Source organism: Chinchilla lanigera, unplaced genomic scaffold (genome assembly GCF_000276665.1).
Source record: "Chinchilla lanigera isolate Chin_1 unplaced genomic scaffold, ChiLan1.0 scaffold00062, whole genome shotgun sequence".
NCBI lineage: Eukaryota > Metazoa > Chordata > Mammalia > Rodentia > Chinchillidae > Chinchilla > Chinchilla lanigera.
Genome location: NW_004955463.1, coordinates 285,193 through 301,242, shown reverse-complemented (window position 1 = coordinate 301,242; position 16,050 = coordinate 285,193). Strand labels below are relative to the sequence as shown.

The window sequence follows — 16,050 nt, the reverse complement described above, 5'->3', positions numbered from 1 at the left end:
GAGTTCGGTTCCCGGTACCGGAGAAAAACCAAAAAAAAAAAAAAAAAAAAAAAAAAAGTAAAGTTTCTTTATTCAATTCCCAACTGCTTCTCTCTGCTTACAAGTCCTTACCATCTCCTAAAAGTATAATTTTATTTGTACTTTGCTAAAACCTGGTCATAAGAAAACTACCAACTTTGGTTTCACCCAAGGGACAAGGCAGTCTCTATAAAGCAACCACACTGTCCAAATCTGTTTTTGTTTCTTTTTTCAGTTGTAGCTTAAACACATATACTAAAAGTGAATAAATAAAAGAATCACTGTGTTTCCAGGGGCCTAAACACACAGGTGAAATGTGTACTTAAACTGAAGAGGTACTTTTCCTTAACAAAGAAACTGTCTTTTTGAAAGAATTAACATGAGAAAAAAAAATATTTCATGCATGTCACATGGTGTTAAAATGTACCTTGTGTTTAGGTAGCACTTAACATATTGCCTATAGCACTTATGCCTAACAAAGTTTACATCTTGGAAGGAGGGGGTAAAAAAAAATCTCTTATCAAGATAAGCTGAAAGGAAAAGTATTTACCAAACTACTGAGTATATCTGCCCACTGCTGGCCAATTCAAATTTTACCTCAAATGGAAAGATTACATGTGTTTGGACAGAGTGAGAATGTGTACTTCTATGCATCTGAGTAGCCTGTGGTCCTCACATTTCTGTTCTGGTTCATGATTTTCAATCTCAGAAGCAATTAACAAAAAGCTGACACTGAGCTTGACTTTTGTTAAAAATGTTTCCTGCAAAGATACACTGAACCTTTGAAAGGGAACTGCCTATGACTATACTTACCCAGGAGAAAGAATCACAACAGCAATGTAAAACTTAAAATATGATTTAAAAAAATCTGACTTTCGATTTTATGTCAGTTACTTTGGTCTGAATGGCGTGCTGACTGCATGTAATGTTACTTGAAGTCTTACTTTGAGATTTTTGCAGCTCTTCATGAGGTACTTCACATCATAAATGACGGGAAAAAACAATCGAAGAATCTCAAAGAAGTCAAGTTCTTCTTCAGGCAAGTTAGAGTTGGTCAGAATTTTGATTAAATAGCCAAAGTCATAACCACTAGAAAAGGGTTAAAAAAGAGACATAAATAAGAGACATATAAGAGATATACAAATAGTATGGAAACATATAAATAAGAGACATAAATACTATGGAGATGAAATAACATGTTTTTCTGATATAAACTTTAAGCAAGTCACAACAGGCATAAAAGAAATCAACCCAAAGGAAAACAAAGTGCACACAAGGACAGAAAAGATTTTTACACAAGTATAATGGGAAAAATACTATCATTTTACAGAGTACTAAAAACTTATTACTCGATATACAGATGGACAGTACCAACCCAAGTCTGTAGTCACTATTTTGCTGATGCTAAAGAGAATACTGAAAGGAGTACCAAACTGCTCACGAAAGTATCAAAATATAAACAAATAAATAAATAACTATGGAAATGGGGAAATAAAGATGAATAGAAATTTGGTGAAAGTGTCAAAGCTAGCAAGAGAATTAGCATTTGGAAGGCAAAACTAATGCAAATCTTCCCACCTTTTGTATAAGGTAGTAACGTAAAAGCCCAGAGTAAGAACCTAACCAAAACAAAAATTTTTTTCCACTTCTCCTGACTGTAATACTAAGTATACTCTCTCCCCTCACAATTCCACTGCCATCTTAGTTTGGTTCTCCAAAAGACATTATTAACGGAAAGGTCTGTACACACACGTGGACATGGTGAAGGCTCAGAACTATTACAGATCAGCACATACAACTCCACACTCCTCTCTCCGTTACTGGCCTTTTCCATTGCTTTCAAACTCTGTACTCCCAGACGCGTTCCACACCCCGCCCCCTGCCCTGACTGCCTTTCTGCTTAGGACCTCTGAGAGCAAGTCTTCTCTGAAGAGCATATTCCACAGTCCTGAGGCACAGTTGTTTTCTTGTACTACCTGTCAAGGGTACATGGATTGTTTTCTCCACTGGTTTTTCTTTTCTTTTTGTCTTTTGAGACAGTCTCGCTATACAGTTCAGGCTAACCTTGAGCTCACTTTGTAGCCTAGGCCGGTCTTGAACTCTCAACATCCTCCTGCCTTAGCCTCCTGAGTGCTGGGATTACAGGTGTGTGCCACTCTGCCCGGCTGCACTAGTTTAAAGGACAGGAATCACATTTTAAAAAATTTTTCCCCTTGTATATACTTGGAACTCAATGATTACTTGATGAGATGTTACTAACATGTTGTGGAGGGGATACAAAATAAAATTCCTATTTACATTCAGAATTTTACTTCTAATTTGAAAAGGCGAGTGGATGCTTTAATGTTAAAAGATCATTAAGGAACATCAAAGTATAAGCATTAAAGAGCAGAAACAGCTAGGCGTGGTGGTGCAAGCCTATAATCCCAGCACTTGGGAGGCTCAGGCAGAAGGATCGTTGCGAGTCCAGCCTGGGCTACAAAGTGAGCTCAAGGCCAGCCTGAACTGCATAGTGAGACCCTGTCTCAAGAAGACACACACACACACACACACACACACACACACACAAAGCAGAAACAAATTTATGACAGTTTGCAAGGAAGTAATGTAAGTCAGTATGGCTTTTTCTTACTATTAGTGAAAGATTGTTCTTTACTAGAAATAGAATATATAAAGAATATGTAATGATATTTAGTGGAATAAAATCTTATCATATCTTGGAAATTTTTAAAATATACCACATTTATGTTTGTTTGTTTTTTTGTTTTTCTCCGGTACTGGGAACCGAACTCACGACCTTGCGCTTGCCAGGCAGGCGCTTTGCCGCTGAGCTAAATCCCCAGCCCCAAATATACCACATTTAAATATAGAGTTTAAACTACAAGAAGACATAAACCCTATCTGGTTTTATTTATGTCAATACCCACTGGCTTGCACATAATATTTGCTGAGTTTTTTTTTAATAAAACGATGTCATATATATTCAAAGCATAGAATATGCTTCCTAGCTGTCTTGTATCCTCATGAGTAGAAATCCAGAAAGAACCAAAAACTGTTCCTGAAGGTAACAGAGATAACTGTTCCTTAAGTCTTGTTTCCTGACATACAACTTTAAGTAAAGAACAGAGATGGTAAGTGAGAACAAGTATATTCAGTATCTCCAACTCAAAAATGACTGCTTAGTGCTACACCTAAGTTTACAGTAAGAATAGTCCTTAACTGTAACCACGGAAAACTCTAAAGCATGCAGGACACATGTATTTAAACTTAGTGCAAAGGGAATCAAGTTTAAAAGCATTAATATCTACGTCACATAATGCTTTTTAAAATCACTTCCAAGGTCACTTGCAGCCCCTATTAACTAGCCCCTATCAATTTAGCTTATTTGTACAAAAAAGTTTCTCATACCATGAAGTCTACTTTTATATAACTGAATTTATTTCTTTTCTAGAATGTTCTTAAGTGTTCTAGTTTCATTAAGAACTGACAACCAACACTTACAGAGAATTTACTCTGTGTAAAATGCTTTTATTACACACTTTAAATATGTTATTACTGACAACAAAAGCATTTCTGCAAGGTATTTCTTCTCAGGGAAGTTTTCCCTGCCACTTCGTAGAAAAATTTTTAAGTCCACCAACATACCCAACCTTAGCGTTCTCTTTGCTATTTCTCTTGACTGCATTACTACTGTATAACAAACTAGCAGCACAGCGCCTGCCTAGGACCGCAAGGTCTTGAGTTTGATTCGTAATACCAAAACACCCCCAGAACTAAATAATAACTATAAATTAGATCATTTAAAGAAAAGGTGTGCCCTTGATCGAATATAAACTGCATGAAGAGCAAGATTTTACTCTGTTTTGTTCATAGCTTCTTAAAAGTTTATCACAGTGACTGGACCATGGTAGATAAGAAGCAATTTTCAATGAATGGTTTCCTTTATACAAACACAAAAAATTAAGGCTTAGATATGTTAAAGAACCCTAGATGACACCAGCTGTCAATAGCATTGCTGGACTTCAACCAAGGTCTATTTTTTCAGCCGGTACTCTTTCCACTAAGCAGTACTGCCTCTTGCAGGTTAAAGTAATCCCATGTTAGCCTGTAAGCGGCAGGAGACAACTACATAGCAGTCAGTTCTTTCTAGAACTACGCCTGAAATTGCTGATATAAAAGACCAACACAAGTCTGAGGAAGGTACAAGATGGAAACACAAATGCCACTTTCAAAGTAATCTTTTTTTTACCTATGAAATGATAACCATTTGACCCCTTCACAGAGGACCACTCCTGAAGTCATAAGAAGTTCTGCAAAGTACTGGGTTTCAATTCCCTCCTCCTCATGCTTTTTAAACTGGATACCAGATGTTGTTAGTAGCTCTATAGAGTCCTGGGCATACATGTCCTCCCTGGCAGGAGAAAGAGAAAGACATTTAAAAGTGCCATTACTTCAAACAGAAGGTTTTTCTCCCACTTACATCTACAACTATGATGCTGGAAAACAGAACTGGCTTCGGTTTCTTTGTTCCAAAGCTTTACATCTATACAAGGAAAATGCAACACTCAGCTCCGTTAGTTCCATTAGTCTTCTACACATCATATGAACAACTCAGTTTAAAAGAAGCCGTCTACTCACCAGAGGCCATCACTGCCAAGTGACAGACACGCTCTTTTCAGGGGCTCTCAGTCTCAGCAGCCCTTTTAATGCTCCCAGGTGGAGCTGCAGCCACAGCTATGAGGGACTACGCCCATCTCTCACGCTCTCAGCAGAACCAGGAAGGAGACATCAAACGGGAAACATCTCATGTGCCTGATTACACTACATTCCATCTTAAAAGAAAAGGGAGATGCCTCCTTTCACAAATGGTAAGCCTTTCCAGTGGCTCCAATGAGCAGCCAGTTGTTTAAGGACTCTGTTCTAACAGCAATGTCTTCTTCCAACAATCCTAATCCTAGATTTCAAACTAAGCCAAGAAATCTAAATACAAACTCATCCTTCAAGATTTCATTTAAGCCACAGAAGCCTTCTCTAATTTCCAAACCATCTAATTTCTGTAGGTATCTAAAGTATTAAAGGCACCAAAATACAAATATGTGCTTTTAAGAATAAAAATGTGTTTCGTGGATTCACCATTTAACTTTTTATTTTTAAATTTAAGAATACTGGCTTCCGGGGCTGCGGATATAGCTCCGTGGCATAAGCGCCTGCCTGGCAAGCGCAAGGTCGTGAGTTTGATCCCTGGTACCGCAAAAAAAATAAAAAAGAATACTGGCTTCCGCTGTTAGCAAAAGAAATTTCTACTAAAAGTTTTAATAAAACTAATTAGACCAGGAAATTAAAAAAAAAAGAAAAGAAAAGAAAAAAAACTTAGTTATAGCAAAAGAAATATGGACCAGGGAGTATTTTTATGGTTTTCTTTCATGAAATCAACTTGTTTCTAACTGGCTCAAAAACTAACAAAGCTAACGAGAGAAACACAGAGAGGAACCACAACCATCACTTTAAATCACAGTTTCCACCGGAGAAACATTTGGAAATATACAGTATAACACGGTACAAATCTTTTTCAGTTAACAGATACTGGCTTTACAATACTAAAAATACATACCTTAAAAAAGTAAGACTGTCAATCATCATGGCCCAGTGCCCAGTGAGGCATGCGTTAGCAACCATATTCAACCAAAAGCGCCAACAGGTTTTCCCTTGGGCTCACAATACTCTTGAACGTATGTTCAAATTACTTTTAAATTGTTATCTTTCTCCCATGACAATTTAAGCTTCAAAAAGGTAGTGATTTTTTTGTTGGCATTCAATCTTATATAATTGTGTTATATCACCAGATCAGAACATACATGGATAAAGTGGTGAATGCTGCTTTACTAAAATCAGTATTTACCAAATTTGCCTAAAGGTAACAATTACCCAGAGACTTACCAAAAATATGGTTCCCAACCCCACTGAAGTCCCTGACTTACTGACTCACAATTCCCAAGTGAGAGACCTGAATGGGCATTTTAAGAGTAGGAAAATTTATTGGAGAGATGGAATGGCGAACAGGAATACTTCCTGAGAGGTAGGAAAGGTCCCAAATGGGCTGCCGATGAGCCCACTTCTCAGAAGTTTTATAGAGCAAAATCATGAGGCGGGGACAATGTGGGTCACAAATACGATCAACCAATAAGATTTCAAGTATAGTTGCTTAGGTAATATTGATCTAATGGTAGCAAGGATATAAAGGTGACATCATTAACTTTGGTCTATAATCTGCAGTCTTAGTCTTGTCTTTAGTCTTAGTCTTGGTGGTCTTAGTCTCAGTAGGTGGGACAGGATGGCCTACCCCTAATGAGATGATGGGAAATCTCAAAAGGGTGATACCAATTATTCCAAGCCTCTGTTCACCCCATAGGGAACTATGTAAAACTAGCCATTGTGACTTTAATATTCAGATGCAAAAGATGCAAAATCCATCAGGACTGTGGCTGAAAGTACACCTGGATGGACATTTTATAATCAAGTAACTGTTAAAGATATGTGTGCAAGTTATTTCTTCCTACATAGTTCACATAGCTTAATTCAGACAAATCTGTGTACAGTACTCTCATCTAAATTACGTGGGAATGTGTGTTTCCTAATATGGACCGATCTCATACTTTGTAATACATAACCTGTGATAAAGACAAAGTTGGAAATCTACAGTTAAATCTCCAGAGATGATAAAGAAATTTTCCTGTAGTAAAGGAAATTTTATAATTGTTTTGAGTCAATTATTCAAGAGTAGACCATCTCTAATAGTACCATTTCAAACTTTTAAACCTTTTCATTCTATCTTTCCTACTCTCAAAATCCTAGCAATGTATTAAAATGTGCTAACGTCAGAAAGACAATGGAAATATTGTGTTATCAAAACATACAAACATGCAGGTTCTGGTGTTTGTCCACTGATTATTAGATCATTCTATTCAGAATAATTATGAAAAATAATGTGATCACTCCCAACACTAAAGATTAATCAATTACTAAAGTTTAAGGTAACAAATACCAGTTATAACAATTGAACATGAACAATAACCCCATAAAAATCTAAGTTTTTCTCAAGAAGCCAGGGATACACTGCTATCCTCAGGCAATATCTTAAAGACAAACTATTTCAACTATGTGTCCTGAAGTCAGTGAATGTATTTAAAATACCTTTTTTTTTTTGGTTTTTCTCTGGTACCAGGAACCGAACTCACGACCTTGCGCTTGCCAGGCAGGCGCTTTTGCCGCTGAGCTAAATCCCCAGCCCCTAAAATACCTCTTTCTATAAATAAAAACCTAGCCTACTATAAAAATTCACATCTCTAAGCACACGAGTTCCCCATAATCTCAAATAGTTCTGGCTCACATAAATACCCACCCAAAGGTTTTATAAAGTACTTTCAGAACTGGTTTCTTACTCTCATATGATTTCCTTTAAAAGTAAAATTAGCTTTGTTAAAAAAATAAACTCCAGTATACTTAAACTTATGCTAAAAATTAGTTAAAATACAAAGTGGAATTACAGATAGTCACAAAAACACAAATGATTAATCTTAATATTTAATAAGCTCAAATAAACTAATAAAACAAAGATGTTAAAAATTCCACAAAGGCTATGAAAGATATGAAAACAAACATGATTTGCAAGCTTCAAAAAAATTAGTACCAATACAATGATGGTTATCAAAGAAAACATTCTCCAAGTTAAAACAAGTTTTTCAAAATGTGCTAATGTTTCAGATAGAACAGGACAACACACATAACTTTGCAGAAAATAGTGTCCATTCCATCTTTTTCTAACTGCATATGCATGCATTCAAAGCATATCAAGAATTCTGAAAGTACGCCAATCCTTTGGATGAATAAATGAAACTTAAAAATATTTGTGTATTAGGATTTAGCTTTTTCCTTCTAATAAAATAACCTAAACAGTACATGAAAGTGTACAGCTTATTGATTTACATTTGTTGATTCACAACAAACCCATAAGCCTAAAAGGTAAGCTGAAAATGAATTTAACAATCTAGTCTACAAATCATAGCTTAGCAGCACAGTACACCATACAGTATCAGTGGTTTACACTTACAATCACATGGCTGGCTGAGAAGTACCACTTGCTCCTGCTACCCAGCACTGCAAGAGCATCAGTGTCATGTTGTATAACTGCTAGCTAGGGAAAATATCAAAATCAAAACTCAAAGTCTGGTTTATATTGAATATATTTTGCCATTCTACACTCATAAATTAAAATAGTAGAAGCTGAACTCATCTTAAGTCAGGAACCATCTGTGTATCCAGAGGCTCATCATCTGAAAAGCACAGTAAGTGATTTAAAATTTAAAGTATACAACCTAAATGTCCAACCACAGCAAATGACTAGCCATTTCATGATATATGCAGATCTCCAAATACATGAGAAAGAAGTGTAACATGCTCACAATAACATACAGATGACGTATTCTTAATGTAATAAAATACAGTTGCAAAACAACTAGGAGGAAATGCTAGGAAACTGGTAATAGTCATCTCTTTATGTTTTTTATTTTCTAGATTTTCTTAAAGCATGCTATTTTTATAAGACCAAAATTTTTAGTGAATGTATCTCATCATTCACAATCTCAATTTGTCACAATCTAACTTCCCTTGTCTCTTCAAGCGTACAATCCACAGGTTTTGATGTAAAATGTCCAGTCTTCACAGTGAGAATCCAAACCAGCCAAATGAACAATGTTTAACTCATGCAGAATCCCTAATACCCAAATGGATAATAAGAAGGAAAAACAGAATACAAGAGTAACACTAACATGTTTAGCCTATACATGCAGTTATGGTAGCCATAACTTCACTTTACTACAGACCATGGAAGCCAACACTATTTAGAACACTGTAGCAGCCACTATACTCCTCAGGTGAACCAGTGTGTACTTCAACACAGCAGAAATGAACCCAACTTTCCCTAGCTTTAAAAGAAGCATAAGAAGTTATATAATTTTATTTCTAAGTCGACAATAAGTAACTATAGTGATATAAATATCAAGAAAAGTAAAAGTAAATCATTTCTATGTATTAAAAAAAATTTGCTCATGTTTCATTTTAACCCATAAGTTACTTAGACATGTCTTTAAGATTCAGAACATTAAATATCAAGATAATTAAAACTTGAAATTAATGTTATTTTGATTTCAGTATTTTAATTCTGTGTAATTTCGAACTATCAATATACAGTATATTCTTAATGAAATTTAAATAATAACCATAAGCAGCTTTCCATCTCATCTTTGTATCTATAGCTAATAAATAAGGAACTGTATAGTTACATCCAGTAAAATCTGGAAGAACAAGGTATGGTTTAAATACTGAATTCTTAGGAGTAATCCTGACTTGGCCCAAAGTGAAAACTGAGTACACAAAGTTCATAAACACAGAAAGCAGACAGAAGAGTGATGGAAAACAGCAGGTGACACATTCATTAAAAGGTCAATCTTTATCTTTCTTCGACATATTCAAGATGATGCTCCTGGTGGTCTCTCTCCACATTTGGCAGTACTGGTTTTACTTTCCAAATGACTTCTCATTTTTTCACTTGTTTTCTCTTCTTAACCATACCCTAGGACACTAACATCAGTGTAAACGGTAGTAAAACTTGGTAGTACAGTTAAGTCCCTGACTTATGAACAATTTCTACTCCAGGAGAATTGTTCAAACAACCAGATTCGTTCATAAGCCGACAGAGTGAGTCTAAGACAGTATAGCTGTGCAAGTTTAAAACTCGCATGTTCACAAGTCGGGGCCTTACTGTAAAACTAACTATATTCCTCTTGGGGAAAAAAAATGAGTGAAAAAACGTCACTTAGAGACTGCAGTAAGAAAGCCACTATTATTAAAACAAAAATGTTTCCTACAAAAATGTTTCCTCAGTTTTACCAAAATTGAGACACTCATGAGTAACTTCCTACTCATACTAACATCACAAAAGTATCTAATTATAAAACAATGCTTTAATGACCAGCTATCCAAGCTATCCAAAAAAAGAATATGGAACACAAAGGAGTACTTAAGGAAAAGGGTTATCATTAGAGAAAAAGGATAGAAGGTAATTCACACTGGTTCAGAGCTGTAATATTTGTAAAAGATCATCACTTATAACGGAGATCAGGGCTTTGTACCCTTCTCTTACAAGGTTGTCGAGAAATACTGTAGTACTATATACTGGATTACTATTATAGTTTTATTATCAGTGGTGAACCTGTGGCACATGTGCCACAGTGGGCTGTTTGTTATCGCTGAAAGCTCTAAAAGGTTTGCCATCAATGATCTAGAGAGAGTAAAAGAGGCACACTAAACACAATCCAATTATAAGCTATGATAATGTACCTGTGGCAATTCTGCCCTCTAAAATCATCAGCTCTGCTGTTCATAGCTTTTTGAAATAGCACGTTATTTGACAAACAGGAACAAAGAATTATTACACTGATACTACCTCTTAATTGGTCAATAAATTATTTTTCAAATCAGATGTTAAGATCAAATTATACAAATACAAACTGTCAAAGACATTGCAATACTGCAATTACATAGAATATATTGAGCGTTTTATTTCCTCAATAGTCCATTTGTAAATGGACTTGCCCCCAAAATATTCCAAATGTCCAATAGTTATCAAGATGACTTCCACTCATCACTAAGGATTATGACTCAGGAAACTAAGTTTAGACCCAGGGCTTGAATTTAGATTTGATTCTGTGATATTAGAAATACAGGATACTATTATTCTGCATGTAAATCATGGTTCTGATTTGCCATGGAAACAACAATTACATAACACTGACTTGAAAAAAAAAATGCACCCAAATGTCTAAGAAATGTCTTACTACGTTTGAAATGTAGTAACTGGAATAGGACTATAATGAAAATCTCTTCACAAGCGGAATGAATATTTTAACACAAAAGTCTGTATTTCAAATTGGACACAAGGTTTAAAAGTAAAATTAATGTTTCAAAATTATTTTTTCTATCAAGCAGTACTTTTATACCCAAAGTTTGTGGGCTGGAAATGGAGTTCACTGGTAGAATACTTGCCTAGCATACATGAAGCCCTAGGTCCAATCCTCAACATCTCAAGGAGACAATCACAACACAAAAAGTTTTCCAAATTCCGTAAAAAAAGGCAGTCATATTTAAAAAATAAGCATCTATAAAATTAAAGAATTTTTGGTGGACATGGTGTTGCACACCTATAATCCCAGCCCTTGGAAGGCTGAGGCAGGAAGACTGCTGTAAGTTCGAGGCCAACCTGTGCTACACAACGAGTTCAAGGTCAGCCTAAACTACACAGAGCTGTATCTCAAAAAACAAAAGTATTTTTAGTTTAAAAACTTTCATTATTTGAGATTTAAATTCTTCATAAATTGGACTTTTTAAATCCCATAATTAAAAGGAAACCTATGCTTTTGAAATTTTATATATTTATGGGATAACTATACCAAAGTCACTTCGAATTTCACTATACTTAAGGTAAACAATTCCTAATATTTTTTTTTTTTTTTGGTTTTTCTCCGGTAGCGGGAACCGAACTCACGACCTTGCGCTTGCCAGGCAGGCGCTTACAATTCCTAATATTAAACTTAAAAAAAAGGGCTTGGGTATATATTCATTTCCTACTTACGTCAAATTAAATTTAAAATTAAACTGCCAAGTTGAAGTTCCTGGAGGGTATTCTCCTTGCTCATTCATAAATGTCAGTCCTAGCTGAATTATCTTTAATAAGTCTACATTACACCGCAATAGTTGGTACTGATAGTCAGCATTGCTCCTGAATTCTCCAATCGGTCTGGCAACCACACCTGGAAACTCGGTGTCCTGTAAAACAATTTCAAGATTCATTATTTACTTAGAGGTCAGAAGTACATATTCCTAGAAGTTTGGATTCAAATTAAAAGATCCTGTTATAGATGACATTCTATATATTCATGTCTAATTAGTAGTAAATAAAGTACCCTTTAATTAAGAAGCACAATACTTCTTAATACCATAAAACTCTTTAAACTTAATGGTCTTTTCTTACTTTAAATATGCTACCAATAAACAGTACATATAAGACATATGGGATAAATACAACCAAGTACTTACTCTAGACCTAGGAGAGGAGAAATATCATGAAATCGTGTCTCCCAAGGAGTATGTGAAATTATGCTCACAGTATTCCAATACTAAAACAACCTTTGTGAAGAACTGGTTAAAGAGTAGAAAACACAGTGGTTCACAACTGTGAGACCAAGTTTATCTCAACACCAAAAGCATTTAAAGGACCATCAGCCTCCCAATTTCTTTGACTAAACCAACATTCTCTCCATAATTCACAAAAAAATTTACAAATTGCATGCCACTCACAACTTCTTGTAGGATATGAATACTTCACTAATGAAGTTATCCCTTATCATCTGAGAAATCAAGAGAACTATAAACTTCCACCAGGTAAGAAAATACCTCTTCCAAAAGAAAACAAGTTCTACTCTAAATTCATCTTTAAGTAGAACACTACCTATTTACAAATATTCATAATTTCACCAATCATCTCACTCCTCCCCAACACAGCATATTTATTTTTATTTCTACTAAAAATAGAAACTTCTATCTGGTAAGTATTAGAATTCAAACTAAGATAGCTAAAACCAAAAACTAAGCATCAAGCCTATAATTCCAGCACTCAAGGTTGAAGCAGGAGGACTGCCACAAGGTCATGGCCAGCCTGGGCTACATAGTGAGTTAGGACAGCCTCAACTACATAGCAAGATCTTGTCTCAAAAAAAAAAAACCCACAAAAAACAAAAACAACAACTAAACAGCAAGTCAACATGAAACAATAAAGCAATTAAAACTTCTCTAAATTCAGTCTAATTCAACAACCAATTACTGGGTACTTCACAGATTGTTAGGTGTTGAGGGGAAAAGGGATAAATGACACTAACCCCTTGCTTTATGGAATCTATAATCTAGTCTACCTAGAAAATTAAGAGTAGTTGCAACAGGCTCACAAAGTACAATAAAGCAAAAACAAGCAAAAAAACCTGCATAAAGTCTAGGATGAATTATTAGCACGTGTAAAAGAAGGGTTGCTTTACAATAACGTTTACACACCACAGTTTCTCTTGTGTGAGAAACTGTAAGTGTAAATAAGGACCAAAATGTGCATTTGGTATTGTGAAATAGAAGAAAATGTTGAAATAGGGAGGGGCACAAAGGAGGAGGGGGAAAGGAAAGAACGGCTCAAGAAAAAAAAAAAAACACTTTTCTCCAAATTTTTTTTTTTTTTTTTTTTTTTTTTTTTTTTTTTGTTTTTCTCCGGTACCGGGAACCGAACTCACGACCTTGCGCTTGCCAGGCAGGCGCTTTTTGCCGCTGAGCTAAATCCCCAGCCCCTTTTTCTCCAAATTAAAAAAGAAAAAAATACAATAGTGTTCAGAGGTCCAGAGATAGTGTTTTAAAAATTGTAGACAAGTAATAGTGTTTTAAAAATTGTAGACAACAATGTTTCACTGTGAGACTGGATTTAAAACAAAAGAAGAAAGAAAGAATTTCAGGGCTCCCTGGCTTCCAAGAGCTCATATGATACTATTAGCTAGGCCTTGATGTTACTAAGAACTGATACGCTGCTCAGAGGAAGCCCCTGATATTCTCCTGTTGAACATCAACAATGTCACAGAACTTCAATATGAGATGTGATCGTTCTGTGGGGATGTCTGAAAGGACAAAAAAGTCCAAACTACAAAAATGACCAAATCTCTACTCCTACCTAAAGAAGTGACTATTGTTGCATCTCTACAGACCTAGCCTCGCTCTAGTCTTTTCTTATTCCAAGTAAGATTAAAACACTCAAGCATATAATTACCCAGTTTGGTGACAGCATCCAATCCACAGTAAGCCCTGCTCCCTTGTCTTTCCCAAAACCACTTACACTACTTCATAAACACACTAACACATGCTCCATTGTTCCCAATGCCATTTCTCCTAACTACAATGAGTAATAAGACCAATTTCTCATATTATAGTTATATTGCTGATGGTTTTTGGGTGTAGGGCATCTGTAATTTTTTTCAAGATTAATCCCTGAAATCAACCGAAAGGGTTGAAGAGAATAAGAATCCTTCTTCCTCCCCTTTACAAGAAGCATTTTAAAGATTTGGTCATGAGCATACCATAGCAACATAATTGTACTTTCGGATAACTTGACGAATTTTCTTCATCTCTTCATCCAGGTTACAAGCCCAAACCTCACAAATTCTTTGGCTATGATCTACAGTTGCTGCTGGCATAGTGAGAACACAAAGAAGTCTAGACGCCAAGCATCAAAATGTTATACTTGATTGAAGACTTGTTTCATAAAATACTGTATCCTTTATTTATGTACCTGTTAAAATAAAAACTAGCTGCATAAATGTAAGTCATAGAATTAACCTGGCAAAACCAAAGAAGTTATTCTAATTCTCGGATTCATAACAAAATCAAAGTTTAGAAAATAATTTCTCTACAGTCACACTTGTTTAATTTGTAGGGAAAAAAAGGACAGCAGCACCAATTCCTGATTATGATTTCAGTGTTTGCATACGTACAAATTATTCTTTAAACTTTCCATTATATTAAAAATTTCTTAGTTCAATCCACCCCCAGCATAAAAAACCATCTGTTTCTAGATTTTTTAATTTTAGTTTTATATGATGAAGAGGAAGACATGCTCTTGTATGTCATTCAGGATGGCCTGGAACTCAGTATGTACGCCTGGCGATCCCACCTCAGCCTCCTGGGATTACAAGCATGTGCCACCACGCAGTAAAAAAAGAAAAATTAGTTTAAATGCTCTGAGAAAAAAGTAATAGCCAGCCACAGAGATCATTTGAACGTTCTTAAGCGCAGGGTGCAAAAAGTAGACAAGAGAATTGCTGAATTTAAATATTTCTAATTTTCTAGAAATTTGAGCCATTTTCACCGAACACCAAATATAGATCTCACCCTTCTGGTCCATAAACTCAGAGTTCGTAGTATACGACAATACAGGCGAACATATTCGTCTTAGGGAATTTCCAAATGCTTATTTCTCACCAAAAAAACGAAAAGAAAATTCATAACTGAAGAGTTTTGTGTCTTCTTAAACTCTAAAGTCACAAAAATAACCTCGAGTTCTCTAAAGGTCTCTCTCTCTCTCTCTCTGTCTCTCTCATACACACACACACACACACACACACACACACACAAAGATACTCTAGCTTAACCCTGCTTTCCACCACCTCTCCCCATGGGAGTTCCAGAAGCCCTGAAAAGGCACCAAAGGTCTTCCCATTACTAGAAGCAGCATCTCGAGGGCTCCCAAAGAAACAAGAGAACAGCACACAAGCATTCATGTCCAAGATTATTCCCTGGCCAGGAGCCAGTACGAAGGCGGTGATAACATTTACGGGGGCCAGATTGACTCCCAAGCACTGCTGAGTGAAAAGATACCAGAACCTGACGATCTAGGCCACCGCCCTCCACTCTCAATTTCCGTCCCACAACGAAGCCCAGGTACAAAGCCCTTACGTCATCATCCCGCGTCAACCTCTTGACATACCCCAGCCCCAGTTACCCTCCCCCCTCGCCCGCCGCCAAGATCCGACTTCCGCTAGCCGCTCTCCAGTAGGCGCTACCGCACACCCTCCTCGGCTCATCATTCCCGCCCTCTTTTTACTTCTCCAGCCCGCTCTGCCCCCCGCATGTCTGCGGCAAACTCAGGATGTACTTGTGTCTCTGAGCTCGCGATCCTCCTCCTCCTCCTCGCCATAGAGACAGCACACGGCGGCGGCGGCGGGGGCGGCGGTGGCGGTACCGGCGGCGGCAGCGGGTGCCCCATAGACACCTCTCACCCAGCAAAGGGGAAAGGGGAGCCGGAGCTGCGCCGCACCGCGCTGCGTCGTCGCTTCTCGTACGTCCTGGCGGGGGCGCTAGATGATGACGCGACGCGCAGAGGGGGTGGGGCAGCGC

The 16,050-nt window shown here is 36.7% G+C and overlaps 1 protein-coding gene across 5 annotated transcripts in view; it reads right to left on the bottom strand.

Annotated features, from left to right (window-relative positions):
* The window catches only part of Cnot7 (CCR4-NOT transcription complex, subunit 7), a 20,850-nt gene extending 4,835 nt beyond the window's left edge, over positions 1-16,015 (bottom strand). For 2 of the 5 annotated variants that reach the window (XM_005398331.2, XM_005398334.2), the window contains exons 1-5: positions 15,809-16,015; positions 14,235-14,446; positions 11,705-11,898; positions 4,268-4,429; positions 963-1,107 (exon numbers count right to left, since the gene is read on the bottom strand). In XM_005398331.2, the coding sequence (XP_005398388.1) occupies positions 963-1,107; positions 4,268-4,429; positions 11,705-11,898; positions 14,235-14,351 (618 nt within the window). In that variant the 5' untranslated portion in view covers positions 14,352-14,446; positions 15,809-16,015. Of the gene's footprint in view, positions 1-962; positions 1,108-4,267; positions 4,430-4,656; positions 5,196-11,704; positions 11,899-14,234; positions 14,447-15,045; positions 15,213-15,531; positions 15,612-15,808 lie in introns of those variants that run through there. The other 3 variants (XM_005398333.2, XM_005398332.2, XM_013521505.1) reach the window with 3 other exon arrangements.
* Positions 16,016-16,050: the final 35 nt, after the last annotated feature.